General features: G+C 45.8%; 1 protein-coding gene and 1 non-coding gene across 4 annotated transcripts in view; one reads left to right on the top strand and one right to left on the bottom strand.

Moving 5' to 3' along the window:
* N4BP1 (NEDD4 binding protein 1) overlaps positions 1-23,099 on the top strand; it is a 57,029-nt gene extending 33,930 nt beyond the window's left edge. For 2 of the 3 annotated variants that reach the window (XM_015100171.3, XM_060398309.1), the window contains 6 exons: positions 1,321-3,014; positions 9,458-9,588; positions 11,437-11,533; positions 13,859-13,966; positions 15,874-15,981; positions 17,760-23,099. In XM_015100171.3, coding sequence (XP_014955657.2) covers positions 1,321-3,014; positions 9,458-9,588; positions 11,437-11,533; positions 13,859-13,966; positions 15,874-15,981; positions 17,760-18,117 — 2,496 coding nt within the window. In that variant the 3' untranslated portion in view covers positions 18,118-23,099. The remainder of the gene's footprint in view (positions 1-1,320; positions 3,015-9,457; positions 9,589-11,436; positions 11,534-13,858; positions 13,967-15,873; positions 15,982-17,759) is intronic. The other variant, XM_042231581.1, reaches the window with a different exon arrangement.
* Positions 13,226-13,297, bottom strand: TRNAW-CCA (transfer RNA tryptophan (anticodon CCA)). The gene has a single exon. It is a non-coding gene; the product is annotated as a tRNA-Trp (tRNA).
* Positions 23,100-27,111: the final 4,012 nt, after the last annotated feature.

Here is a 27,111-nt window from a genome sequence, read left to right as displayed (position 1 = left end):
TTTTGTATTCTAATTGTGTAAACATGGAATATGTATACATTTGTATATAAATTATAGTAGGAGTTACGTGGCCATTGTAATACGTATACTACATGGTAGGTGCAGGTTTGTAAAGCCTCATAACTACATAGGTTGAACTTTTAAATAGCATTGTTTTGAATAACACCGTTCCGATTTTAGTTTAAAGTGTAGATTGGGTATCCCCAGGCTGTCTGTCCAGAAAGCTTTCACTGATAATTTAAAGTAACAGTGTTTCTATTATTTGGAAAGCACTTATGACACCCTGTTGTTAGAACTTTACATTCATTATTTAATTGAATTTCTTCACAGCACCTCTGAGATGGCACTAGCCTCTCTCTCTCTCTCTCTCTCTCTCTCTCTCTCTCTCTCTCTCTCTCTCTCTCTCTCTCTCTGTCTCTCTTTCATAGTTGCAGAAACCGGGCTGAGAAGGGTTGGGTAACTTGAGCAAGGTCACCAGTTGTATGGCTGCAATTTGAGCCTGGGAACTGACTCCAGTGCCCAAGTTACTAAGAACTACGTTCCACTGTGGGTCTGAGGGCTCACATGTTTACTTGATTCACACTTCTCCCTCCAGTGGCAACCAAATTGCTCAAGAACCCAGTTCCCTTTCTTACCTCGTACAGGCCTCTTTCAGTACCAGATTTCACTAGAAACTATGGCTTCATGTCTGCGAATGGCGGCACTATTCAGCATTCTCTGGTTCTTTATATTTAGATCCACATTTCAGTAGCCTGGTCATTCTCAGAAAACAGACATAAAATTACGTAGGGTATATACATTGTTCCAGCCAGCTAGGCAAATTTTGTTGTTAAACTGGTCATATTTTAAATGTCTTCAAAAATCAGTCTGTTTTATCTGGAAACAATAGTCGCAAAGAAAAAGCCAAGGTTTGTTTTAGAGTAAATCCTTTGACTTAACTCCTCTCTGAATTATGTCACAGTAGTAATAAATGACAACTAGTAGCAAGCAAAGATATTTATTCTTTATAGGCATAAATAAATCTAGTCTTGGTCATTATCAACTGTGCAGCTGGGCAAACTCCTAAAGATTGCATTGTAAGATACACTATTGAAAATGTTACAAATACCTGCCTTTTATGCTTAGATGCAGAGTTTTCGGTTCCTCTGAAAACAATTAAAACAGCTTATATCTTTTGTTTTAAAAACATGTTATTTTTTTCAAAGATATTAGTAGGCTTTTGACTTTTGTAAGGTTTGGTATTTGTATTTCGTATGTAACATAATATGTGCTGTAAAGTGCTTTTATAAATTGATCTAATTTCTTATCTTTTCTTTACAGGAATATATTAAAGGAATTTGTGAACCTGAACTAGAAGAAAGAGAATGTTACCCCAAGGCCATGCACTGCATTTTTGTTGGGGCACAGAGCCTATTTCTGAAGAGCTTGATTCAGGACACCTGTGCCGATCTCTGCATTCTCGACATCGGTCTCCTTGGCATCAGAGGAAGTGCCGAAGCTGTGGTCATGGCTCGGAGTCACATTCAGCAGTTTGTAAAGCTCTTTGAGAATAATGAGAACCTACCCAACAGCCAGAAAGAATCAGAGGTAAAAAGGGAATTTAAACAATTTGTTGAAGCTCGTGCAGACAGTTACACAATGGATTTGTTAATTTTACCCACTTCCTTGAAAAAAGAACTCTTGGCACTCACCCAAGGTGAGGAGAATCTGTTTGAAACAGGAGATGATGATGATGTTGAAATTAGAGATTCTACACAAGGAGAGTTTACACAGAATGCTGCCACAGGGCTGACTATTTCCAGAGATGAAATTGTTTTGCAGGAAGATGCAAGAAATAAAGCGGGGACTCCCGTTTCTGAGCTTACAAAACAAATGGACACAGTCTTTTCTAGTTCACAAGATGTACTTTTTGTTCCAATGAATGGTGTAACCCCAGATGAAGAGGCACTTTCCAAAGACAGAGTTTGTCACAAGAGGAGGTTTTCTGATTCTGAAGAAAGGCATACCAAGAAACAGTTTTCTTTGGAAAATGTTGAAGAGGGAGAGCTTCTACATGATGGTAAGACATTAGCTGGAAGTGTAATCACTGACGTCTCTGATTCTTCCACTGAGGCCGAAAATTTAAGTCCAGACGTAAAAGACACTACTGAGGAAATGGAGTACAACATTCTCGTGAACTTTTTTAAAACCATGGGCTACTCCCAAGAAATTGTTGAAAAGGTCATTAGGGAGTATGGGCCATCTACTGAACCATTATTACTCTTGGAGGAAATTGAAAAAGAAAATAAGAGATTCCAAGGAGACAGAGAATTTTCACCTGGTAGTGTGTATGCAGAGACCAACAGAACCAAAAATAAAGGTGTTTGTAGCAGCATAAATGAGCTTGCAGCAGATTCCACTCCAAAGAAAACACAAACTCACACACAGCAAAATATGGTGGAAAATTTTTCTCAGTTACCATTCAGAGTTGAATCAAAACCATGTACCTCAAATTGCAAAATGGATACTTTCAGAACAGTGCCGATAGAACAGAAACAAGAAATCTGGAGTTCAAATCAGAACTACATTTGTAACATAGACCTTGAGACTGATGGCCTTTTACCCTCTGTTGTCCCTTCAAGTCCCAAAGAAGTTGTCAGTTTTGTTTCAAGAGGAGCTTCAAGTCACCAGCCCAGAATTCCGGTTTTTCCTGAAAACGGTTTGCAGCAGCAAGCAGAACCTTTGCTTCCAAATAGTGTGAAGTCTGCCTCTGAAAACCGCTCCAGGTGTTGTAGCTCTCCTCAGTCTAAGCCCGGCTGTCCACCCCTTTCTCCACCGATGCCACTCTCCCAGCTGTTACCTTCAGTTACTGATGCTAGGTTGGCGGGACCTTCTGAGCATATCGATTGCTCAGTTACGGGGGTTCAAAGATTTCGAGATACTCTGAAAGTTCCCTACAAGCTGGAATTAAAAAATGAACCAGGGAGGACGGATTTGAAGCACATTGTTATAGATGGAAGCAATGTTGCGATTACGTAAGTCCACTCTCTTCAAATTATAGCTTTCAATAGGGCTCTTAGCCATGTCTCAGAATTGCAGTGTTTATAGGAACTATCCTGTGTGTAGTTGACCCTATTCTCTGGCATTGTAGACTCTTCCTTCACTCTGCTAAACCTATATTTCTGAGGACAGGGAATGATGGAAAATTTGGCTTTTCACATTGCATTTCCCAATGATAAGCAGTAGAGAGACTTAAATCCTCAAGTTCTTAATGCTGTCTTAACACCACTGGGTTCTGAACACAAGGATGAAGCTTAAAACAAAAATGGGATTTCTTTTTCTGTTTCTGTACATGCCAGGTCTTAACCCAAGAATGTGCAGTGATAATAGGCGTGATGTATTTCTGTAATACTTTTGTTGTTAAGAGTGACAGCAGTTTCCTTTCAAAGGAATTCTTCAGTTTGAGTTTCTTTATGGGCCTCTCCTCTTACTGAAAGTTTGTATAGTAAAAGAAGTTAAATGATCGTTTCTATTTAACCTGTCTTAGAACTCTTAGGGGGCAGTTTGATATAAGAAGAGTGTAGGGGTCAGAGTCGAGTCTCCGCCCACTGGGAACCAGCTGTTTTGACCTCAGACGGGTTTCAGCCTGCTTGGTTTCACTTGATACAACCTTTTGCTCTGAGCTAAAGGACATCTTTATCATGCTATTTGAACAACTGCTAGGTAATATCTCTCCCTGGTTTTCAAAACCAGTCACTCAACTGATTTTGAAGATGTCTTTAGTTCAGTTCAGTCGCTCAGTTGTGTCCAACTCTTTGTGGCCCCACGAACCGCAGCACACCAGGCCTCCCTGTCCATCACCAACTCCCAGAGTTTACTCAAGCTCATGTCCATTGAGTTGATGATGCCATCCAGCCATCTCAACCTCTGTCGTGCCCTTCTCCCCCTGCCTTCAATCTCTCCCAGCATCAGGGTCTTTTCAAATGAGTCAGCTCTTCACATCAGGTGGCCAAAGTATTGGAGTTTCAGCTTCAACATCAGTCCTTCCAGTGAACACTCAGGACTGATCTCCTTTAGGATGGACTGGTTAGATCTCCTTGCAGTCCAAGGGATTAGCATTTTAAGTAGTTGCAATTCAAGAAAAAGGGCATCTGGACATGGAATGAAGGAGAAGTTGAAATACAGTTGGCCCTCTAAGGTTGTGGGGTTGGGGGCCATCGACCCTCTACATGGTCAGAATTAACCTTATTGTCAGCCCTCCATGAAGCTGTTCTGTATCTTATAGTACTGTAGTATTTACTATTGAGAAAAGGTCCATGTTTAAGTGGACCCTGTGTTCAAACTTGTGTTGTTTAAGGGTTATATGTACTTTCCTGAATTGCTGGATGCTTATATGACCTCTTTCCTAGGAGTTCTAAAACATCAATTAATCCCCTGATTTTTCAGGAATACTTGATAAAATTGAAAAATGAATTGAAAACTATTATTATGCATCTATTACATACTTGTTATTTTTTGTTATAATTTTCAGAGAAATTCACAAGAAGATAATATGATGAATTCCATTCATGTTGGGATTCACATTCATTTGAGATTCACATGTACCCATCAGCTAACTTCAGTAATTATCAACTCATGGCTTGTCTTGTTTCGTCCTTTCTCTTTGTTTCATCTGTACCCCACCTGCTGCCTTTCACCCATTTTGAAGGAATTTTCAGATATCTCATTTCCATCTATAAATATTTTAATATTTTAGTATCTATTTTTTAAATATAAAGATTCTTCTGATTTTTTTTGAATGGTGCTGTTCTTTGCTGTCAAAAATAAAAGAAAATGCCAGCACTTCACATGTAAAAGTGAATATAGGCAGTAAAAATACATAATCTGGTTGTCTTCATTTCCAAATAATGCTGTTTATTGTCATTTCACTTTGTTTTTTGGCAGTTCTTTTGGGGGGAAACCCAGCAAATGGCCCACAACTGTATGGCATTATCTAAGTAAAAATGTAAAGTGCAATTTTAATTACTCACAGCCCAAGCCCGACAGCAGTTCCTCATTGTTAAACAATTTCTTGAGCCTAATGATGATATAAAATTTAGGTCACGATTATGAGTAATATTAATCCTTTTTCATTTTTCTGTATGTGGAGAGATTTGGGTGTTCAAAGACTAAGAAATGCAAATTAAGATGGAATGAACGGTGATAATGATACTTTTAAAAAGCCTTTTTGTAGTAACTAGTGTATTTCTCAGAGGAGTTACTGTTGGAGTTTATAGAGTCACACTGGCTGTACAAAAAGGATGTTTTTGCATATCTGGTCCCTCCTACTTTGCCCATAATGCCCCCAGGCCATTGTGACACCCCAAAACACTGTTACATAATTCCTAACCTCTTTCAGTACAGTGCCATTTCTTTTGAAAACCACTGAATTAGTGCACTAAGGGAAACCACAGGCTGATTGAGAGGATTTTAATTTTCTTTGAATTCATAGATGTCTCAATTAAAAGCAACTCTTTTACAAAGGATATATTATCCTAGACAGACAGACTTATACTTAATTTAATGGAGATTGATCTCAAAATGTCAGTAATTAAAATTAACTCTTATTCTTGGAAGAAACTGTTTAATGGGTACAGGGGTTTTTTTGGGGGGGGTGATGGAAATGTTTTGGAACAAGATACAGATGGTGGTTGCACAACATTGTGAATATACTAAGTTCACTTTAAAATGATTATTTTACATTGTGTGAATTTCACCTCAATTTTTTTGAGTCAGAAAAAAAATTATCATTCTAAATCAGCTGCTTCAGTTTAAATGGGAATTATAGACTATAAATTCCATAAAGGAAGTGATTCATGTGTGTTCGGCTCACTGAACTATCCCCAAGGATTAGTAACCACTTGGTGACAATGTGTTGAATGAATGAATGAATTAAAGACTTAATGAAGATTAGAATTGTTTAAATGACTTTTCACCACCTATTTATAGCTTGGTCTTCCAGTTGCTGTAGTAAATCAATTTGGATTACGTTTCAACAAATATTTGGAATCTTAAAACTGAAACACTTGTTATATGTCAGGTACTGACTTTATCTTTTAAAACATAACCTTTACACCAGTTTTGTGAGATAAAAATTATCTGTAATATACATAACATGAAATGGCTTGAAAATCTTGTCCAAGAGTATGCAGCTACAAAGTTTTGACCCATGATACAGTTCTCCAGAGCCATCGTGCAGCCCACCTCTTCCCACAGACGTTGAGATTGAATTTTTAGGCCTTAGTGCCACTGGATACATTACTCCTGAGTTTCTTAAGCACTGCTGAGTAAACTTCACTAGCTTGACCTAGCTAGTTGGGGAAGTAGTTAAAAAGGAAACTTGAGTATTTGAGCAATAGGTTTGAACCCTTCCTTAAAGCCACTCAAGCCCACTCATCCCTGGGTTTCTGTAAAGCCTTATTTATTTGCCAGGCCAGTGTGAAGTCTGCAGCTTCTAACACACCGTGAGAAATTCCGAAATACCCTACTTAACGCTGCTGATTATGCATATCTCTACTTGGTTTTTCCCCTTTGTCACCGTGAGTGAGTCAAACGATGAGTAAATGGAAATTGTATGTGGTGTATGGCTAGACATCACCGCAGTGGCCAGATAACATTTGGTCTCTGTCAGTCTGAAACTTCAGCAAAGAGCACCTGACTTATCTGAATAGATAATTTTCCATGTAGATGAGGTTTGTCCCTTCACTTGCCTATATGTTTTAACCATTTTTTCACGGTAGTCTTGTATATCAGGGTTCCGTGGCTCTTGTTATTACATGGAGGCTGTAGAAAAGAATTACTCTTTCCTGGGTAACTCAGAAAGGGTTTTTCTCTCTTTCCCCACACTGCCCTGCCTGGTTCTGTGATGGCCCTGCATTTTCATCGTTTTTATCAGGTGTTTATCACCCATCTCCTCTCTGCTTTGAATCCTCTTCTTTCTAGTTGACTGCTACAATACAGAAGAGGAAAACAACACAGTGGTGTAACTTGTCTCCAAGTATATGGAAACAGAATCTCCCTTGAGAGCCTGCACATCTGGCTTCTCAGGCTTAATATCTGTTAATTCTCCATTTGCATCTGGGAACCCCAGAGCTTTGGCCTTCACCAGGGTAGAGAGGTATTATTGTATGTGTGCCCTTTGTCTCTGAGTCAAAAAAGACAGTTGGTCTATGTTTACCTGTCAGCAAGTTGTTTTTTTGTGATTACAGAGAGGCTAGGAGACAGCACATCTTTTGTTTGGTTATGATATGAAAATAAAAGTGGGACCTTATTATTTTAAACTCAGTAATTTGGCTCTACTTGATTTTATTTATTTCTTTTCTGGATTAGTCCATATGTTCTTTACCAGAAGTTTGAACTGCAATTTATTCCTGAATCAGCTCTAGAAATTTTTCAGGGTATTAAAAGTGTTTTGCTCTTATCACTGAGGATAACTAACCCTTTGAATTTTTTTTTTTAAATCTGTGCTGATTCTTCATTGCTGCTCAGGTTTTTCTCTAGTTGTGGACAGCAGGGGCTCTCCTAGCTGCAGTGTGGAGGCTTCTCTTTGTGGTAGCTTTTCCTGTTGCGCAGGGCACAGGCTCTCGAGCACACAGGCTTCAGCAGTTGGGCACATGGGCTCAGTAGTTGTGGCTTCCAGGCTCTAGAACACAGGGTCAAGAGCCTAGTTGCCCCTAGGCTTGTGGGATCTTCCCAGACGAGTGATCAAACCCATGTCTTCTGCGTCGGCAGGTGGATTCTTTACCACTGAGCCACCGGGGAAGCCCCTGGAATTTTGTGTTCGTGCTAATGTTTCTAGAAACTCCACTTTCCCCGTCTAAGCTTGAGAGAGGTTCCAGGGCAGTATATTTCCCTCCTTTTCCTTGAAAAGCATTAGTCGCTTGATTGTGTCCAACTCTTCATGACCCTGTGGATTTTGGCCCACCAAACTCCTCTGTCCATGAAATTCTCCATGCAAGAATACTGGAGTGGTAGCCATCCCTTCTCCAGGGATCTTCCTGACCCAGGGATTGAACCCAGGTCTCCTGCATTGCAGGTAGACTCTTTACCATCTGAACCACCAGGACCCAAAGGAATGGACTGAGACTTTATTTCCACTTAGTTTCTGCTGTTGCTGTCAACAGAAACATCTAAGGAAAAGACGAAAAAGAGTTGATATACATTTGTGTCTGATGAATTAGCTAAGAAGGCACTTAATAAGCTTTTTTAGTGCATGTCTCTCAAGACTAAGACCCTCTGTACAAAAACTACCCCCCTCAAGCCGATTTTCCAGTAACAAACGCCATATTGCTACATTCCTGCCTCATTTAAATGCTTTTAGATAAACAAGCCACTGCTAAGTTATTTCATCAAGAATGGGTTTGTTTACTTGTGTACATTTCCCGGTGTGGAGCTGATGCCTGTGCAGTCTCTGATTTATGATTCACTGAGAAGAGTGGGTTTTAGCCTCTAAAAGGAGGCATTTCTGAGCCACTCCTCTGAATGTTAGATGCTTGTTACAGGTCCAGCCCATTCTTGCTCCATGAAAATGGAGATTTAGTTGGGGACAGTACCACTGGCGATAGTGGAAAGGGTTAAAACCTCTGCTTTTCCTTAACTGCTGGAGAATAATTTTTAAATATTGTTCTTCATTTCTTTTGAAGTTGGTTTTGGGGTGGAGAAACAGTTTTTAATCCTCTGAACCATGAGTTACAAAGTAAGGGCTCGATCTGGCCACCACCTGTTCTGGTAAACATGGAACTTAGCTCCAGCCCCTCTCTTAGAGTTGACAGTTCTGTGGTGCGGCCGTGTCTGGTGCTCACTCGTGTTCAGTACCGTCCCTTGTTTAATTACTTTCCCCTTGCTTTCTGCTTCCCTCACGAGAATCATATGCCAGGGCCCCCAGGTAGTTGCATGTGAGTCTTGCCGTCAGCTTGTTTCCTGGAAGCTGTAAACTGAGTTGGTTTCCCAGTTGTCCAGAGAGGGGATGCAGCCCTCCTGGATGGAGGCAGATGCATTTGAAACCCCTGGGAGCTGTGGTGAGAACATGTCACGGGATCATTCTGATCATAGCTGCTTCTGCTGCGGCCACAAAGTCCTTCTAACATTCATTAAAGATTCTTAGAGGCCAGTGGACTAGGCCTCTCGAGAATGGGCTCTTCATCTAAAACCAAGCATAAAAGGTTTCGTAAACAAGTATAGCCCCGAAGCTCAAACTGCCCTCTACCACAGAAGCACACTCAAAGCAACTGAATAAAATAAAACAGAAATCACAAAACTACTGAGTCACTTCTCCTATCATGGTTTCTCTTGGCTTTGCAAAGCAGCAGACTGTTAAAGGAAATATTGTCCTAATTGTTTTTGTTGTTTGTGGATTTTACTTTTTCACTTTATTCTGGTAAAACTTAACATGCTTGAAACATGCTTTCAACTGAAATAAATTTTACTTATTTTCATATAGCCATGGTCTGAAAAAGTTCTTTTCTTGTCGTGGAATTGCAATTGCGGTTGAATATTTTTGGAAGCTCGGCAACAGAAACATCACTGTATTTGTTCCACAGTGGAGAACAAGGCGTGATCCTAATGTCACAGGTGAGATGAACTGATTTTTCCAGGTTACTAATAATTAGGTAATCAGTTGGCTCTTAATTGCAACACACACTACTTAGAATAGTGCCATGTGCCATAGGCAGCAGCTTTAAAGCTTTAAAAACAGAACTAAATTTGTTGGACCCAGTTAAAAAAAAATCAGTTGAAGAGAGTGTTATAGCATAAGACATACTTGGGGGAGGGATGGAAAGTTTAATAGATGTTTATAAAAAGTTATGTTAGTCTTCATTATATATCACAAAAATTTTCTTTGACTTTCTAAAAAGTTGATTAAATATGTCTTTCTACTATGCTAGGTTTCTTCCTCTTTAAATAGTATTTTTGAAAATGATCATTTGATAGATTTGGAACCTTCACATAAGATGTCTTTTTAACAGTTTGTTTAATAGCTTAATGTAAGTCATTTATGTTCACTGGGTAGTACTGCATGGCTGACCTGCAGGCCCCACACGGAAGATTTTAACTTATTATGGATCCTGAAATACCCAGAGAAAGTTAATGTTTTTCTTTTCTTGGGTCTTAGTAGGAAGATTGGTGAAAGGGCTGTGCCAAGCAGCTTGATGCATCAGACTGCTGCTGCTGCTGCTAAGTCGCTTCAGTTGTGTCTGACTCTGTGCGACCCCATAGATGGCAGCCCACCAGGCTCCCCCATCCCTGGGATTCTCCAGGCAATACTGGAGTGGGTTGCCATTTCCTTCTCCAGTGCATGGAAGTGAAAAGTTAAAGTGAAGTTGCTCAGTCATGTCCGACTCTTAGTGACCCCATGGACTGCAGCCTACCAGGCTCCTCCGTCCATGGGATTTTCCAGGCCAGAGTTCTGAAGTGGGCTGCCATTGCCTTCTCCGATGCATCAGACTACCTGGAAATAAAAGGTAGACTGGGAGGAGGAAGGGTGAGAACAGGACCCACGCAGCACATTGACCAGGAAGTAATAAAACTTAGTTGCTGTTGAGGGTAGAAATGGTGAAAGTACATTTCCCAGGTATCCCAGCTTCCCTCCCTCAGGGGAAGTGTATTTGTCCTAGCAGAGGGTACTTGAGAATAAGGCAGAACTACTCATTTCAGTCATTTTTGCAGTAGGATCCCTGAAAGAGTCTTGCAAGCCTTATGTGCTGTGCATTTCTAGAGCCATAAAGCACTGTGTGTGGACATTTCAGCCTGAGTCAGTGGTGAGTGCCACTGCAGGGAATGCAGTAGCGGGACTCTCAGACCCTGAGCCTGTAGCTGCTGTCTTGCCTATTACTCGTTTGTGGTTTTGGCCCTCTTCTTTCTCTGTCATGACCCACTCCCATGAAAATCAGTAAATATGTGTACCGATAACAGAGAAGAGATTAGATAGGGTAGCAATCAGAGGGAGATCTGACAGACTCTTGGAATAGGGACCAAGCAGTCCTTTTCGGGATCAGGACAGAAGAGTCTGTCTGCCTCTCTGGCATCCCTCTTCTAGTCCATCCCCTGCCCTCTCTCAGGGACTTTGGCCCTCACTCTCTTTGTCCTCTATTGCTTGTAATAGAGCTGAGAAAAAGTTCTTAATAGTAAGATCCTTTATGTATAGGTTTATGGTTTATTCTTAAGAAGCAAATAAGTTGAACATTTTTAAGTTTAAAAAATAGCTAAAGTCAATTTTTACATTACATTTGTTTTGGAATATGTCTTCCTTGGTTTTTTTCCCCCTTCCCAGTAAGTTCATAAAATGCAATCTTTGTGAGTCAATAGAAAAAAAGTTACCCACAAGTCTCCAAGTGAAACATTTGGGGGTGCTTTCATTCATTGAAACATCTGGGTAGTTAGCCTTTTTCTGAATGTGTATTCAACTTATTCCATAAACAGAACAGCACTTCTTAACCCAGCTCCAGGAGCTTGGAATATTATCTTTAACTCCTGCACGGATGGTCTTTGGAGAAAGAATTGCTTCTCATGATGACAGGTATGAAAGGCTGTTTTCTTTCTTAAGTGGGTGTGGGGTGGTGAGGAGCCAGCCATCTGCTCCACCAGACAGTTCATCTGGCACCTGAATCCACATCTTAAAAGGACATGCTTGACCCAAGTTTGAGAATTTTAACATTCATAGTCTTTAAGGTTATACATTCAGGGACATTACCAAAGAAGCTATTGAGTTAAAAAACTTTTTAATAAAACATGGCTGAGAATCTGTAAGTAAAAGCCCACGTTGAGTTGTAGTCTTTTTAAATACTTCTAGAAGTAATGTTTGTCTTGTCTTAGTGTGGCAGCCTCAAGGGTGCTTTTCATACTTCCTCTGTCTCCTCCTGGTTCTGTCTGGCTGGTGACTTAGTCTGTCACTGTGATGCCTGAGCCCTCAGCATTTCTTCCATATAATAGAAGATGGTCTCAGCTGACCCTTGTGTTAAAGGAATAAGCTGCCTTTCTTAGGTTGGTACATTGCTCAGGGAGCAGGTGCTGAGGCGAGTGTCTAGGAACTGAAGTGCTGGCGTCCTGTTCTTTGCTCTCCTGCCCTCACCCTCTGTCACTCTGACCTCTAGCCCTTACAGCACCCTGGTGGTGTTGCCTCATTGTTCTACCACAGTGCTCCCTCACGTGGAAGACAGTGCTTAGCTTGTAACCCAAGGTAGTGAATGATGGTCAGATGGGTGAGAGATGAAAAGAGGAGCTTGGCAGGGGAAGATAACTTGGAGTGATAGCAGACATTCAGCAGAAGGTCCGAAGGGCCTCCTCACTGACAACCTCTTGCCCTTCACCAGGCTGGTATGAGAGACCAGATCTGGGGAGAATCCGAGATGGCACGAAAGAGTGCGGGAGGAAGCACCTGGGGGTAGGGGCGTAGGTGAGAAAGTTTTGGGAGATTGGGACGGAGGGATTACCCTTGCTCCAGAGATACTGGGTAGGGACCCTGGAGAGCTCACACGAAAAGGCGGGTTGGACTGCCAGGCTCATGAAGAGCCTTCCAGTGCTGTTACCGCAGCAGCTCCCTTCTCACACCTACAGAATTTGAATGCATACGCAAGTGTGCAAACTAGGTTTTCACTTAATTTATATGGCTCTCTGGGTTTTTAGCAGATGTGAACATGTGTCCTGATTCACAGTGCACGCCCAGAAGCTTTACTGCCTATTTTCATTAATACTTGTAGACAAACATTACTACTTACTGTTCATGCCAATTAGAAATAATTTAGGATACTCATGCTAAATATATTTACTTATCAAGTTTTCCTAAGATTTCTGAAACTAATGAGGCTTGTTTTTTGATCTTTTAAGTACCCCCTACTGATAATAAAAGCAGTTGTTTTGCGCCTTTAATTCCAGTGATTTCGCTCATTTTATTGTTTCATTATCTTTGTTTGCATTGCCTCAGACAAATGTGGTCATCCTGACTAGGGGACGAAACTCATATTATCCTCAGAAATCTCTCATTAAGAGGGTTTGAACATGAATAATCTCGAATGATGAAACAGAATTCTCTGTAATGTTTACTTGTTAAACTTTTTGGTCACCATATGAAAGTGAAAAGTGAAAGTGAAGTCACTCAGTCGTGTCCGACTCTTTGCGACCCCGTGGACTGTAGCCCACCAAGCTCCTCCATCCATTGGCTTCTCCAGGCAGGAATAGTGGATTGAGTTGCCATTTCCTTTTCCAGGGGATCTTCCCAACCCAGGGATCGAACCCAGGTCTCCTGCACTGGAGGCAGACGCTTTAACCTCTGAGCCAGCAGGGAAGCCCATACGATCACCATATATCTTCCCATAATTTGTATTTGAGTGTATCTATAACTTGGACTAAACCTAATGCCAGTTCTGGACATCTTCTTAAGTCAGAGCAGAAAATGTGAATTTAGGCTAAAAAAAAAAATGCGGGGCTGACTGTGGCAAGGCTAATCTTAGAACCAAAGTCCCGTAGCTTAGCAACTGAAAACTGAATAGTGATTTCACAGGCATCGATTCTGATTCATTCCTTCTTAGTCCTTATGCATTATCATATTACCACTCTTTATTGATAATACAAATTGTCTAGAAAAATGTGTAAATTGTGGTTAAGATTATTTTTTAAAAAGATTTTATGAAAACCAGACCTTCATTTATAATCATTCTAGTAATTTTAGGTGTTCAGTATTTCAAGTTGATGTTCAGTTGACAGGGGCTTAACTTTTCTGCATCCTAACCTTGGTTAAATTCTTTGATTTTCCTGTGAAGAGGAAATCCTTTTGTTTTTTATAGTAAAGCTACTCTGAGCTAGGGATGCCTGCTTGCCTGTTTTAACCACTCTTATATTACCATAGGTTTCTACTACACTTAGCAGACAAAACTGGTGGCATAATTGTAACAAATGATAACTTCAGAGAATTTGTTACTGAGTCAGTCTCCTGGAGAGAAATAATTACAAAAAGGTAAAACATTTTTCTTTGTCTTTGGTCAGAGATGTTCTTTGTTGTTTACTGTTTGTGTTTTGTCCACCTTGGAAGCAGTTCAGGAGACCACAGGTACCATAAGACTGTGCTTCCAATCCGCAGGGTCGCTGGCCCGTCAGTGAGCGGGAGGGCTAAGCACAGAGCAGCACCAGCAGGCCATGTGTGAATGCGCTCTGGTGCCCACAGGCATCTTCTGTAGACCACTGTCCCCTGGCAAGAGGAGTATCTTTGTGGCCCAGTTAACTGTGTGATGGAGCAGAAATGACCACCTAGCTTGACCGTGGCCTGATGCCGAGGGACACTTGAGCAAGTCATTGGGCCTCCCCCGGGCTTTACTCAACAGTGAAATATGAAGGCTAGGTTTGATAACAGCTGTGATTTCAGCAAGAGGATAGTACCAAAATCAGTATGCTGACTGGGTTTTCACTTTGGGGAAAGGAAAGAATACTTCTACTTTTTAATATTGGATACTTTTCTTGAGCATTTTACCATCAAAGTTTAGTCATCTGTATTGAAAGCACATTGAATATCCAAAATAACAAAGTAAGTTTTCTGTTTGTGATGACACCGAGTGTGTTCAGCTGCATTAAGATCAGTGAACACAGGCTTCCAGGACTTTCTGTAAACAAGCATCATCTGACAAGTACTTACCAAAAACCAGTAGTCTTATGGTAGTGCCAGGGATGAGTCATAAGTGCCGGAAATCTAAAAAACATATCTTGAGGTTGTGTATATCTGGTATAACTGGTATATAACTAGTATAACTACATACTTACCTGTCTAGGGGGTTTCATGGTTGCCTCTTGTCTGATATTTATGTTTTTTGAATCATTAGAGGGTTTTAGAAAATGATACCCAGGTGAAAGTTAGTTACTATATGCATTTGACCCATATGCTGTTAAGAAACTGTTGTTGATAGCTGAAGTGAGAATTGGTCTTTGACCTTTTGGGCACAGTTAACAAGCCATTAATCTTCTAGCACATGTTTCTGTTGGATTTGTGCCCTGAGCTCATTGTCAGTGTCTGTTGGACACTCATCTGTGTGTGCATAGAAGGTTTAAGTGAAGATTCACTCACACACCAACCCACTGCCTTCCAGAAGTCATAAAGCAAGGCAGAAACCAAGATCTAGGCAGCAAATCAGCCATTTGGACTTTTAAAAACATTTTTCTAGACTTGATAAATCATATTCAACTGACCTTCAGTATTTCTTGGTATACTAATTCCCTTTTTAAAAGAACATCAGTAGGTTTGCTTATGAGCTCATTTATTCAAAAATTAAACCTTTGCTGAGCACCCATTGTATCCTATGGTGACAGTCTTTCCATCTTGTTTTTCAAAGTTATATTGAACGTTATATTAAGAAAGGAAGCTGCTTCCCAAGCCCAGATAAAAATATGAAAGTCTTGATAAGTATGAGAGCCAGTAGGTAAAAGTTTCTCACTCTGTTGTATTTGTATACAAAAGAGAAAGTGGTTTCATGGGGTGTGTTTGGTTTTCTTTGCTTTAGCTGTTAAGTGAAAGTCTCTCAGTCACGTCCAGCTCTTTGTGACCCCATGGACTATACATACACAGTCCATGGAATTCTCCAGGCCCGAATACTGGAGTGGGTAGCCTTTCCCTTCTCCAGGGGATCTCCCCAACCCAGGGATCAAACCCAGGTTTGCATTGTTGCAGGCAGATGCTTCACCAGCTGAGCCACAAGAGAAGCCCAAGAATACTGATAGAAGAATACCCCAAGAAGGGATGGGTAGCCTGTCCCTTCTCCAGTGGATCTTCCCGACCCAGGAATTGAACTGGGGTCTCTTGCGTTGCAGGTGGATTCGGTTAAGCAGTCTTTTAATTTACTTTTTTCCCCCACACTGTAATTATTCTCCCTGTTGTAGATTGCTCCAGTATACCTTTGTGGGGGACATATTTATGGTTCCTGATGACCCTCTGGGAAGAAGTGGACCTCGATTAGAAGAATTTCTTCGGAAGGAAGTCTTCCTTAGGTATTTATTTCCTTTTCCGGGTTGTCCTGTGCTCACAAATCTGTTTCAGTTGGTTGTGCTTCAAGTGCAAGTGCACTTTCTCCCTGAGTGTTATGAATGGTGTGTTATTTCCAAGAATAGCCTTAGATTTAGTGCTGGTGAAATATAGGGGGAATGTCTCCCAGAGACCGAATCTTCATCTGTGGCTCATTCGGTTTTAGTCCCGGAAGAGAGGGTGGGAGCCAGACTTTCTGTGGTCAGAGAAGACAGGGCAGGCGGCGCTGGCAGCCGTGCACTCGTGGGTGCTGACCAGGCTCTGTGTGTGTGTGTCTCTTTGAGGTCACTTCGCCAAGTCATCGACTTTGGATATTCTATGCTTATATGAATGTACTTGCTATTCAGGAATCACTACCTGGGAAACTGTTACTATCTACCTCACCAAGTAGAGAAGCAAGTGTTCTATATTTGTCTGAAATGAATTTGATAGCTTAGGTTTTCTTTCTTGTAGATTGGGGTTTGTTTGTTTTTTTGTGTTTAAAGATGTGTTTCCATTTTCAGAGTTCTCAAGAATGGACATTGTTAGTCCTGTGCGCCTAAATGGCAGATCGTATCCCCCAGTGATAGGCCTTTTCTCTTTTTAAAAAGTGAAATAAGCTACATTTCTGTGTATTTCTCAGCTGAAAGGGGTGTAAGCTGAAAGGAATGAGAGACAGCTCCCCCAGCGATTCAAGACAGTGAGACTTTAGAGCTGATCCTCTCCGTTTATGACAGGGCCTTTGGGGGATTCTGGGTTTGGATTGGAAAGGGCAGGTGGCTCACACAGAACTGTCTTCAGCACACAAGACCAGCATGATTTCCACTCCCAGGTCTTGTGAATCATTTCTCTTTTGAGCCTTTGTGTTTCATTACACAGATGAGGGCTCCGTTCCCAAAGGTCCGACTTCTCTACCTGCCTCCACCAAGAGAATGGTAGCCATTTTAAGCACCTGCTGAATGGCCATACATCTTATTTTTCTTCCAAAGTCTTAACTTGGAAATTCTCTGCTAGGCTTTAAGACCTGAGGCCTGTGTGCAAGCATCAGGGTCCATGGGTCAAACTTAACGGAAGGAGAGTTCTTTCTCCTTCTCCAGCCTCAGCAGCCTGGCATCAGGGTCAGTCCTGCCTGCTCACGTAAGAGCCATTGAATACGAAGTTAGTCATTGCACACACACACACACCCCCGCCCCCACGGAGGGACTGTGCTTTTGAAGTTGGGAAAAGTGTTCAGTCAGCCCCGTTTCTCTCCTGCAAGCAGAATCAAGTGGGGGCTTTTTAATGGTAGAGATGCCCTAGACACACTCATGTGCATTCAAGTTGTGGACACCAACATCTCACTCAGACTTGAGGGGCTGGGGAGGCAGCCTCTCTGCCCAAAGATCCCCATCAGCCTGGCCCCACAGAGAATCTGAATCTGCAAGAGAGTATGGTCCTGTGTCCAGATCTTTTGAAAGCTTCCTGGTACACCCTGGTTCAGAGCCAAGCAGCGGGGTGGGGTCAGTCCTCACAGCAGCAGGCCAGGAAGTGGAGTGGCTCAGGAAGAGCCAGCATTCCCTGTCACAACTGGCCTGGAATTGGTGTTAGTGGCATCCCCACCAGCCTGTCTGTGGGTGGTTGCCCTCCCTGCCATGGCTGCAGTCTTCTCTTGCCTTCAGAGGCCAGGGAGCAGCTCCTTGAGTTTTGGTGTCAGCGGCAGATTTTTTTAGACAGATTTCTTGTTTGTCTTCTAACCTAGCTCACCAGGGCTTGCTTCCATTCACAGAGATATGCAGCCCCTACTCAACGCCCTGCCAAGTGTGGGCATGTTTGACCCCAGCTTCAGAGTCCCTGGCGCCCAGGCAGCCAGCACCAGCCACCAGCCTCCAACCCGGATTCAGGGCACCCCACCCAGCCACTGGCTTCCTCAGCAACCCCGCTTCCCACTGTTGCCCAACCTTCCCAACATCCAGCAGAATCTGCCCATGCCAGCACAGAGATCTCCTGCAGAAACCAACGAGCTGAGGGAAGCCCTTCTGAAGATCTTCCCTGACTCGGAGCAGAAACTGAAAATCGACCAGATCTTGGCAGCTCATCCATACATGAAAGACCTGAACGCGCTCTCCGCCATGGTATTGGACTGAAGGCTGTTGGGAGCTGGGGCTCCGGGCTGAAGACACATACACGCAAGCTAGTGTCTGCATGTGGCAGCAGGGAGTGACATAATGTGAAGAAACCAATTTCCCAGTGGAAATGCTGTTGTAGTGTATAGGAGGAAAAAACACAGATGTTTTGTGTATAAAAAAATCTGGGTTTTCAAAACCAGCTTTTTTATATATATATACATTATGCTGCTATTACAGATTTAACATTTTCTGTAAAAGGAAAGTCTACATTTTCTGCCTGTTCAGAACTGTTTAATAGCAGTTACTCTTGAGTGCACTTACATTTTTATGTTTTTTAAACTATTTTCCTTAATGCTGAAAATATTGACAAATGGATATGGTTAGCCTTTCTTAAAAAAAAAAAAAAGTTGCTTTCTTAGGGAAAGCAAGAACTCTTAAAGTATATTTTCTTGAGATGACTATGTCACGTCCACTGACATGAAGTGTGCTCACCCTCCTAGCCTCCTCTACCCTCACCCCTGGAATTAGAGTCCGTAGGAGTTCATTTTTGCTCCTCGGGGGGTCTTTCATTGGAGCCATTTGTGAGAGTGGACAAGTGGTGCCACTAGATGGCACCTTGTGCCTAGCCATTGTTAATGACCAGGGCAGAGTTAGATGCACGGAGTATCCGGCTGGGAGAAACTTGAGAGCCCACGTAGTCCAGCCCTTCCTCCCTTCCCACCCTGCAGAAGAGGGAACTGAGGCTCCAAGTGCCCTCTGTCTGGACGTGCGCCCAAGTCCACAGCAGTGGACTGGATCCCTCATGCATGGCTGGGACACTCACCACTCAGTCCCTGACTGACTCTAGAAGTCACATCTTAGCTCTGAAGATACTAGTGGGATGTGAGGAAGTTTAGTGAAGAGCGTCATTATTACAGTAGTTTGGTGTCCACAACCTTGGGAGACGCCCCAGGTGAAGTTTGTGCAGCTTTGCCAAAAAACTGGTTTTCTATTCTCAAGAATGACCTAAGCCAATAAATAGCATTAGTAGCTTCTGTGGGGGCCCAGAGCCCCATATTTATTTTTCCTATATTAATCTCTTTAGTGTTCTCCTAAGCTGCCCTTCCTATGGGTCTTTCTCAGAATTGATATCTTAGTATTGTGTTTTCAGTGTTGCCTAAATTCTGTGTCAGTGGAAATTCTTTTTCTGGATAATTAACTGTTAACATCATTCTTGTTCTCTGGACCTTCAAAGGGCTTTGTATTTTATACTTGTGCTTTCCCCAGGCTGCTCACGATCAGTTTCACGTCTGCCTTGTAGATCACATCTCTTGTGGCCCCCAGAAACAATTCCAGAGGACTCAGTGCAGATTTGTTCTTCATGGCGAAGGGATTTAGTTGGCCTTGAGCAGACCTGGCTGGCTCCCCACAGTGCTCCCTCCAGGCATGTATGATCCTGCATCCCTCTAGGGGTGAGTCCAGAGTCCTCGGGTGGCCAAATTCGGACTTCAGTCATGTTTTCTCTTGGATGCCTTTAAGATGCATTCTGGTGTGGAGCTGGTTGTCAGCTGGGGGTAGGATACCCAAGTCATCCAGCTGTGCACGTGGAGGCCAGAAGGCAACTTCAGTCACAGCCCCTGTGCCTCAGCTTCACAAATGATGGTTTTTAAAAACAACAGCAGAGGTGTGAGGGCTGGGTCCCTCTCACAGTGACTTTACCTTCCAGGTCAAGTGGCCTTGCCAATCCAGCACTGCTCCTGTTCAGAGAAGGACCCGAGGGGCACGCCTTGACTGCCAGGACTTAGCCACTGGTCTTCCTGGAAGTGGGGCTGAGGCTCCACTGTTGCTAGGTAGAGCTGGCTAGGCCTAGAGGTCAGGAGTTTTGTAGGCTCCAGAAGTGACCTGACCTTTGAATTACATAAGCCTCTGTGATCTTAGTATTGTCTCTGAGAGCGCCACCAGCCCCTTTGCTCTTTCTTGGGTGCCGGAAGGCAGAGTGCAGAAGGTGAGTGGGAGGGGTTGCAGAAAAGCATTACTTACTTGCCTTGGTAAATTACAACATGAAACAGAGTCCGCAGTTCTTTCTGAAATCTTGTCAAGTGTAGTTAAATTTAATATTTTAAAGCTCAATTCTCAAACCATTCTTTTAAGAAGTCATTACCTGTTCTCAGACTCCTCTTAATACCAGGCTCAGTGTTGACACTCGCGGTCTGCCTCCCCTGGTAGGTGTTCGGAGCCGCCTTGGGGAGTGTCTGCAGCAGTGTTGTAACTCCTCCAGGCGACTCAGCACCCTGTATTCCATGGCATTCCTGCGAAGCAGGTGCCAGGGCAGAGGGTGCCACCCTCGTTCAGTAGACTCAGAGAAGTTGTCCGGAGTTAAAGAATAAGTAGGCAGTGATGCTGAATGATCTCTGGGCCTGCATTCTTCCCCATGCCCCAGACTGCCACCCGGGAGAAGAAAGACTGGTTTGGTCTTTGTGTCAAGTAGTCAGTGTTTGAGACCCTATAGTCCAGTGGCTAGAAAAACAGTAAGAAGGCTCAGCCGTCCTGGATGAAGGGTCAGCGTTGTTCTGGCAGGCTTAGCAGGGCGTGACTGCCATCAGGGACTCCGTTGACCTGTTGTAGCTTTTGGTGTCAGTGAGAGGAGGGATAATCTTCCTTTATCGCTTAGGCTTATTACGGCATTTGTGGAATATGATCCGCAAATAGAATCCGTGATGCTCTGAACCTCCACCCCCACTGAGTCTCATGCCCTTCCCCCCACCATGGGAAATAGCACTGGGCCCACTGGAGTTGGGCCTTGGCACCACTCCCACCTCAGGCCCAGCCTGCCTCCCATACATCCCTGAGACGTGGCCTTCCTTAAGGAATTTCCCCCCACCTCTACCTCCACAGCACCCTTCTACGTCCCCATCTGTCCTCTTCATCCTGGGTCCCTCAGCCCATCTCCTCTCATCTCCCAGCTGTAGTTTGTTTGGTTAGTTACTCTAACTCACTCCATTTCTCATCTACCTCTCTCATTTTTCCCTACATATTTCTGATCCTGAGAGTAAAACAACCTGATTTCCCTAAGGATCTCTGTTCATTGCTACCTTCCTTCCCCCTCCCACTTTTCACTTCTGTGTCTGCAAACTTGGCCTCCACCCCATCACGTGGGATTAATTGAGGGAAGTCATTGGAGACCAGTCAGTTTCCAAATTCGGAAACCTTTTCCTAATCCTGAATCTCCATGTCCACATTCAGTAACTGTAGCATGACATTGTTGACCCTTCAGTTCAGTTCAGTCGCTCAGTCATGTCCAACTCTTTGCGACCCCATGAGTTGCAGCACGCCAGGCCTCCCTGTCCATCACCAACTCCCGGAGTTCATTCAAACTCATGTCCGTCGAGTCAGTGATGCCTTCCAGCCATGTCATCCTCTGTCATCCCCTTCTCCTGCCCCCAGTCCCTCCCAGCATCAGGGTCTTTTCCAATGAGTCAACTCTTTGCATGAGGTGGCCAGAGTATTGGAGTTTCAACTTCAACATCAGTCCCTCCAGTGAACACCCAGGACTGATCTCCTTTAGGATGGACTGGTTGGACCTCCTTGCAGTCCAAGGGACTCTCAAGAGTCTTCTCCAACACCACAGTTCAAAAGCATCAATTTTTCGGCGCTCAGCTTTCTTCACAGTCCAACTCTCACATCCATTCACGACCACTGGAAAAACCATAGCCTTGGCTAGACTGACCTTTGTTGGCAAAGTAATGTCTCTGCTTTTTAATATGCTATCTAGGTTGGTCATAAGTTTCCTTCCAAGGAGTAGTTCAGTTCAGTTGCTCAGTCGTGTCCGACTCTTTGCGACTGTTGACCCTTACTTTCCCTATTTTCTGAGATCTCCCTCACTCCTAAACAGTCTTCATTCCTTTTCCTTCTTATACCTAAAGGCCAGTTCAGCAGAAAGACCAGCTCAACAGGTGGTCTCCAAACTTCAGACCAGCTGTGGGACGCATGATAGGGAGGGCAGTTCTTAATAAAAATGCTGATGACTGGGCACTACCCCCAGAGAGGTTTATTCAATAGCTCTGGCGTAAAGCGTGGAAATCTGCCATTTCAGCAAATTCCCTGGATGGTTCCCACACAGGTGGTCCATGGCCCACATTTTGAGAATCGCTCACCCTTAGAGATCAGCACACTTCCTTGACTCGAACATCATCCCCTCTTTGCTGAAGTGACTCCCAGCTCCAGCCCTGCCCCTTATGAGTGCATATTTAGCTCTACTTAGAAGCCCTGAGACATCCCCAGACCCACTGCCCCCAGGCCCTCTGCCTGCGCCTGTTCTCTTGTCTTTTCCCACCCACCCTGCCACAAGGTCCCCTCATCCACCATTTTCCGTTTTTTGGCCATTGCCCCCTGCCCCGCATCTTGTGCTCATGGCCTCCCTGTGGGAATCAGGCTCTGACCTGTCAGCCCGCCTCACAGCTCTCCCCCTCTACCCCCCTGAGACTGCGCAGCTGCTAGGTTTATCTTCTGAAGATACGCTTCTGCACACCCCTCTTCTTGGTCAGTGACCAGTGGCTCTCTTGACCAGAGTATCAAGTTTAGACCCTCCTGAGCTTAGTATCCTTGGCAGTCTACCTCCCAGTCATGCATAATGGCCCACTCACTGCAGCTGCACAATTTCCTCCGTCACCTGTGGGCTCCTACTCCGAGTGAATCTCTCCTCTGCTAAAATACCCTTTCTCCCAGATGGCTTCCCCCTCAAAGGCCCAGCCCTGTGCCCTCTCTGCCCTTGCCTAAAGCTGCTGGCCAGAAGCAGCCTCCTGATGTTCCGTGACCCCGCAGCACTGTGTCTTGCTCCCGGCACTGGCCTCTCTGGTTGGTGTCACTGCGGCTGATCGTGTACTCTGTCTTACCTCTCTTTCTAGACTGTGAGCTCCTCGTGGGCAGGGCTTTCTGTGTTCACTCTCTGTATTTCCCTCAGCACCTAGCACAGTGCCTTGCACTTAATAGGTGCTCAATAAAGTCTGCTCAATTGACCTGGAGGATGGTGCCTTTTTGACAGCGGCATCTAGCAGCCAGCAAGGCCTCCAAGTATCAGATTCTCGGCAGTTGCTCCCTGGAACCCACTACTCTCCATTTTTCCTTCTTGTCAAGTCTCTACCACCACCAGGTCCAGGAATGGGCACCTGCCCCCAGCTGAGCCAAGCAGTGTGCTCTGACCTGCTGCCCACAAGGTGGCCCATCTAGGCCAAAGTATGCTTTGTGATTGCCCCCTCTGGTAGTGGGAGCTAAGACGTGTCATGCGCAGATCTCATGGAGGCCGTTTTCTGCCCTGGGTGGGAGGCGGGGTGGAGAGAAGCAGAAGCGTGACAGTGTGATTCCTGTTGTCATGGAAACCTGATGGCACTCAGATTCTTCCCCAGATGCCTGTTACCCTGACACGCTTCACTTTTCCTTTATGTTGGGTTTACATCCCTTGAAATCAAAGACTCTTTAAGTGAAATACATATTGCTGTCCATACACGTGGCAGATTAAATAAGGGAGGCTCATCACATCTTTAGGGAGATCCCAAAGACCAGCGCTCCCCAGGTGGCTCGGTGGTAAAGAATCTGCTTACCAAGCAAGAGACCCGGGTTTAATCTTGTGTTGGGAAGATCCCCTGGAGGAGGAAATGGCCACCTACTCCAATATTCTTGCCTGGAAAATTCCGTGGACATAGGAACCTGGTGGGCAACCGTCCATGGGGGTCACAAAGAGACACAGCTGAGCGACTGACAACACACACAGCAAGACCATGTGTCAGTGCTGCAGGAGAGCCCCCCAGTCAGCTCTCACGGAGCCTCAGGAGACTCCACCCCAAGACCATGCGTCAGAGCTGCAGGAGAGCCCCCCAGTCAGCTCTCAAGGAGCCTCAGGAGACTCCACCCCAAGACCATGCGTCAGAGCTGCAGGAGAGCCCCCTAGTCAGCTCTCAAGGAGCCTCAGGAGACTCCACCCCAAGACCATGCGTCAGAGCTGCAGGAGAGCCCCCTAGTCAGCTCTCAAGGAGCCTCACCCTCACACAGGCTGGTTCCTCCTGGCATCTTCATCCTCTTGCGGTTGTGTCTCACAGACACCTTCATGTGGATTTTCTTGCTCTGTCCCTTAGCTGGACAGAGGCCAGGCCGGCTGCTTGGGAGTTAGACTTTCCACGTTCTGCCATGTCACTGGTTAGACAGCCGTGATGGGGCCAGCCCTCCTCGTCTGGGGCTGCCACGAGGAAGAAACGGGCCTAGAGCAGCGCCTGGCAGAACCCCCTCAGTGATGGTCATGACCGGCTCTGCCCTGCAGCCCAGCGGACACTTAACAAGACTGTTCACACCCTGTAGGCCATCTCAGAGGCGGAGACCTTGTCTTCCGGATGCTGAATGTTCTCTGTTCCTGCCAACTCATCCTGAGTGTGGTCTAGACCCTCCTCAGGGCCGCAGCGGTCCTGCTGTCTGCTGGGCAGGACGTCAGTCCTCTGACAGGGTCAGTGCCCTTGAGTGCCTGGCGGGCTCATGGCAGGGCGGGACCCAGGGGGGATGCTGGCAAAGCCACTGCTTGGCCACAGAGTGAGGGAGCGCTGATCCCCTGGCTGACACAGCCCTCCAGGCTGCGTCTTGACTCACCCACCCCTCCCACCGCTCCCTCGTGTGTGTGTGTGTGCGTGCGTGCGTGCGTGCGTGTGTGTGTGTGTGTCCAGGATGCAGGACTTGAATTCCTACAGGCCATTTCACCTCCCCACTCCGCCAAGGTGACTTGGCAGCCGGAATGGCACCCGAGATGGACTGCCTCCCTCCATCCAGTGACCAGAATGGAGGGCTTGTGACCTGGGTCAAGGTGGTCAGCCCGCTGGCCAGAGGGAGGCTATGGAAGGAAGCTGCCTCCCCTGTTCCTGAGGAGTGGGGCCCACGTCCAGCCTGGTTCCTGTGGGAGGTGCTGGGAGCACATTGTTGTTCCTTGTGTGTTTGTTTTAACTTGACCAGCACTGTAGAAGCGCCGTCCGGAGTACACTTCTGTGTGCGTCATGCCCTCCTTTCTGCTCCTTTACGGGGACACAGAGCAGTCAAACGGCCTTTGATGGCTTTTGAAACTGAAAGCAGCCTTTTTGCAGCTCGGGTTCCAGTCTCCTGTCATATGTGGTTCCAGGGCTGGTGACAGCCATCAGGGAAACGGAGCCTGGGCAGGCAGGGGTTTGCCCAGAAACTGGTCATCAGCGCCCAGAGTAAGCCCTGGAGCTGCAGCGCCTGCGCCTCGAGGCTTCTGGAATCAACCCCCTGTCACCTCCTCCCATAAGACTCCGCGCCGCAGACGGTGGCCTTTGGGGCTTTCCTTCCCACTCCCTCCACAGGTCCCCAGGGAGCCCAACTTGGCCTCACAGCCTGAAACCCAGTCTGGGGTCAAGCCTGGGCAGGCCCTGTCCTCTCCCCTCGCGGCTCTCAGAGAGAGGAGGAGGGGGCCTCCCCCGAAAAGAATGCGCTTGTCTGCCCGCCTGTCTGGCTCTGAGATCAGTCTAGGGTTTCAGCCACCAAAAAAGGCCGCAGGAAGGAGAGGGCCTCCTGCAGCTGGCCGGGAGAAGCTGTGGACACTGGCTCACAACCTCCCAGACCGAGGGTCCCTCGACAGCGACAGTAGGTCCCACCCCCGTCTTGCAGCCCCTTCCCACTGAGGTGTCAGGGCCCTGGCGCTTACTCCCACTTTAAAGCTAAGGAACTTGAGGCCCAGTGGTAAGTGGTGGGGGGAGGGCTGGAGGCCCAGCACCAAATCCTCTGTGCTCTACTTGCCAGCCCCTCTACCCAGTCCCCCAGCTGTCCTGAGCAGCCGCTGCATGCCTTGGACGGTGCTGGGGGAGGCGAGAAGGCCAGAAGGGCCCTTTCCAAAGCGCCCCATGCTCCCCGAGCCCTAGCAGTGAAGGTGTGTGGGCCCTGCTCTGGCCCTTCTTGCTGTGTAATCAGAGGAAGTTACCCTCTCAGATGAGGCCAGTCCCCTCATCTCTGAATGAAAGTGAGGGCGCCACCCTCACAATGGGTGGTTTTCAATCCTGATGTGCGTCAGAGCCACCTGGAGGAAGGGCTGTAAATGCACTGGCGTCCAGGCCTCACCCCGGACTGGGGAGATCAGTGAACGGAAGCCCAGGGATCCCAGCGAGCCCCCGGCTGAGAACCAACGTCCGGTGAAGAGTTGGTCCCACTGGGATGAAATCCCAAGACAAGGCCCTGGCCCCTGACAGTCCTTCCCACATGCGGCTCCAGTAAGGGCTTGTCCTCAGTGTCTCATCCAACTTCCGGTATTTTACAAATCCTTGGCCCCACAGAGGCAAGACTCAGAGCAGGAGGAGAGCAGAGGGAGCAGGGGCATGGGGCCCTCTCTCCTGTGACCAGTGGCTGCAGCTGGCTTGGCCATTTCTCCCACCACCAGCCCAGCTGTGTGTCCTCGATTCCCGGCTCTACTTACACCTAGGGACGGTTTTGAACAAAGACAGAGTGGAGCTCCTGGTGACCTCCTGGGACATCGGCCTCTTTTCTACCAAGCAAGGGCCTTCCTGCCAGCCATTACCCACCCTGCAGACCCCTGTCACTGCTCCACACGTGCTGGCAGGGCCTGGGAGCCCAGCGAGGTCAGTGCGTGCCTTGAAGACCGGAGGAGTCTGCCGCATGAAGACCTCCTAGTTCAACAGGCAGAGGCCGGCGGGCTTGGGCTCCAGCACCCCCCAGCCGCTAGGTGAGGCAAGCCCTTGTCCAGATCTCACGTGCTGCCCCGCTGGGAGAGGCGGTGTCTTCCTTCAGAGTGTTTCTAGTCGTCTGACACTTCCAGCTTCCTTGGCCCAGGGCCTGAACATGAGCACTGAGCATCAGCCTGAGCATCACCAGCAGATGGATGTTGTGCTGTGTGGGGACAGTGGAAGGTGACCGGCTGATGGTACAAGCCAGCTGGTGGGAAGAGGCCCTCATCTGCCACAGTGCAGGTGGCATCAGAGGGCTTCCTGCCTCAGAAGTCTCAGCATCCAGCTCGAAGCCATCTGCTGCTGCCAC

This window comes from Ovis aries, chromosome 14 (genome assembly GCF_016772045.2).
Source record: "Ovis aries strain OAR_USU_Benz2616 breed Rambouillet chromosome 14, ARS-UI_Ramb_v3.0, whole genome shotgun sequence".
In the NCBI taxonomy this organism is placed as follows: domain Eukaryota; kingdom Metazoa; phylum Chordata; class Mammalia; order Artiodactyla; family Bovidae; genus Ovis; species Ovis aries.
Note: the sequence above shows the minus strand (reverse complement) of the source record. Positions and strands in the feature narration are given on the sequence as shown.